The 2,335-nt window shown below is 61.6% G+C and overlaps 1 protein-coding gene across 2 annotated transcripts in view; it reads right to left on the reverse strand.

Annotated features, from left to right (window-relative positions):
• Positions 1 to 1,198, reverse strand: part of LOC113216107 (homeobox protein Nkx-6.1) — a 51,617-nt gene extending 50,419 nt beyond the window's left edge. For both annotated transcript variants that reach the window (XM_026435832.2, XM_026435831.2), the window contains exon 1: positions 372 to 1,198. In XM_026435832.2, the coding sequence (XP_026291617.2) occupies positions 372 to 891 (520 nt within the window). In that variant the 5' untranslated portion in view covers positions 892 to 1,198. The remainder of the gene's footprint in view (positions 1 to 371) is intronic.
• Between the last annotated feature and the right edge of the window lie 1,137 nt (positions 1,199 to 2,335).

The following is a 2,335-nucleotide window of genomic DNA, read 5'->3' on the forward strand; positions in this document are numbered from 1 at the left end:
TAATTAGGGACAGCTGTTACTCGTTGCGCCAAACCGATACGTACTCCGGCGACTTCGGTGGGGTGCCGCGCGACTCGGCGGAGGACAGCCGGCCCCCCACCGGCCGCGCAGCGCGGCACCGCTGCGGACACCAGCACCGTGTCGCACGGGTTGGACAACGTTTTCCTATTTCACTCAAACCGCCCGCACGCGCGATTCCCTAGTTCTAGAATGGGGTCAGTTATGCACTAAGCATACAACTTGCTTTGAGTTTAAATTCAACGGCATAGTAACTACTTTGGGAATAAACACCCAAGCTCAAACGCATGTGGTAAACATGATTGGTCGGGGAGTCGGGAGCCCCGGACAGCCGCGCGGTTTGCTGCACGTACCTCTGCTCTGTGGCGAGGCCCCGGGCACGGTGACGGCCGGGGGCCTGCTCAGGATGTGGTCGATGCCGTGGGGGTTGGCGGTGGCCGACGCGCCCGAGGACGTCGTGTGCGAGGAGGTGGACGACCCGTTGGGGCTGGCCTTACCCGAGTTGGGGCTCAGGTGGCTGACGGGCGGGAAGAGGGCGTTGGACTTCATCTCCGTCATGGAGTGTAGGGCGGCCAGGGGAGGGTTGCCGAGGAGGAAGCCGCCCCCGGCGCCCGCGTTGAGGAAGGACAGCATGGAGGACGGGTTGGGCGACAGGTCGAGCATGCCGTGCCTGGAGAGGGGCGGGCTCTCGCTGCACAGGGAGGACCGCGAGCTGTCGTCGGCCGAGCCGCCCTGGCCCTGGCCGCCCTGGCCGGGCTGCCGGGGCAGCGGGAGCGTCTCGTAGGTCGCCACGGTGCCGACCGCCGTCCCCAGGGGGCCCAGGGGCGAGGCCAAGGGACCCAGCACGGACCGGTCCTCAGCGGCGGGCAGCATGCAGCATCAGGATCTAATCCAAGACGATCCTGAGCCCGTCACGCACTGTGTCACGCACTTGTTTCACTGGCCCACACACGCGCGCGCGCGCAGTCACGCGGGCAAACACTGTTACACACTGTCACACACACTGTCACACACACTGTCACACACTGTCACGGCAGACGACGCGCGCTGTCCACGTGGTCGGTGCGTCCGGGACCGCTCGACGGCGACACGTCCTCACCGGTCGACTGTTCGGGTACGATTCGGGGTGCCCGCGGAGCAGCACGAGCGGCAGCCTCCTGCGGCAGCTCAGCCTCCCTGCCTCGGCTCGCCGCTTCGCCGGTCCGTCGGTCCGTCCGCCTGCCGTCCGTCCGCCCGCCGTCCGTCCGCCCGTCCGCCTCCGCGCCACCCCACCACCACCCCGCGGCGCGAGTGGAGGGGGCGGACCGTGTTCGGGGATGGGTCTTACAATCCTTAACAAGGCCCCGCCCCGCCTCCGCCCACCCCACCCCCGCCGTCCGCGCCAGCGCCGCGATTCATTCAGTCTTTTGTTCACATAATCGCCGATGGTGTTTCCACCATCGTTACAGTCTATTACCCGTTCTTCTTCACCTTGAGCTTTACAGCCCCGGCTTTTGCGCGCGTCTGGCGCAACTCGGCAGCAACAGCCGGGCACGCTCCAAGGGAAGTGTGTTTCTATTATCATTTACCTCATACCGAGGATTAGCCTGAGGGTTGCAGCTTGCAGGCGAGCTGTCGCAACACTGTGCCGCCAAAGGGGATACTACCGACAAATCTTTTTGGCTGACCCGCTCACCGGAGCCCAGCGTCATCCCCCCAGGAGCTCGTCAGCCCGCCCATCGGCACCCGGCGGCGAACGCCCCCTCTCCCTCCCCCCGGCGCCCCGCCGCGCCACCCTCCTTGCCGCCCGTACGCCCCATTTCCTTATTCATGGCGGTCTTGCTCAACACGGCGTGCGCTCGATCTTTTCGCTCGCTTAAATCAGCGCGCGATGCGCACAGGTCGTCGTCGCAGAACGCCCTCCCCCCCCCCCTATTTCTCTCCCCTCCTGCTCCTCCGTCACGCTCCCTCACCTACCCTCCAGCTCGTGATGAGCTGACGCGTCGAGGATCTCCCTGCTGCATCCGCCCGAACAGCTCGAGGGCGGATTCGATTTGATTTATTACACAAAAATTTCGCTCTCCTAGTACCTAATATTCGCGCTTGGCATAGGTCTAAACAATTGTTTAGAAATTCATCAACTGAGAAATTCCTATACAGTGCACTTTCAAATACTTTAAAGCAGTTTCATCTTTTGTAGTTGGCCAGCATGGCACTTGTTAAAGTGTAACGACTTGTTGACTAGTGACAAGATTTAATCGTTGTCATTACAATAAAAAAATCCTCTTAAAATGATAACGAATTTTGAATTTACTATGTAGTACATATTGTGAATTTT

This window comes from Frankliniella occidentalis, unplaced genomic scaffold (assembly GCF_000697945.3).
Source record: "Frankliniella occidentalis isolate FOCC.00 unplaced genomic scaffold, Focc_3.1 Scaffold158, whole genome shotgun sequence".
NCBI classification, from domain to species: Eukaryota; Metazoa; Arthropoda; class Insecta; order Thysanoptera; family Thripidae; genus Frankliniella; species Frankliniella occidentalis.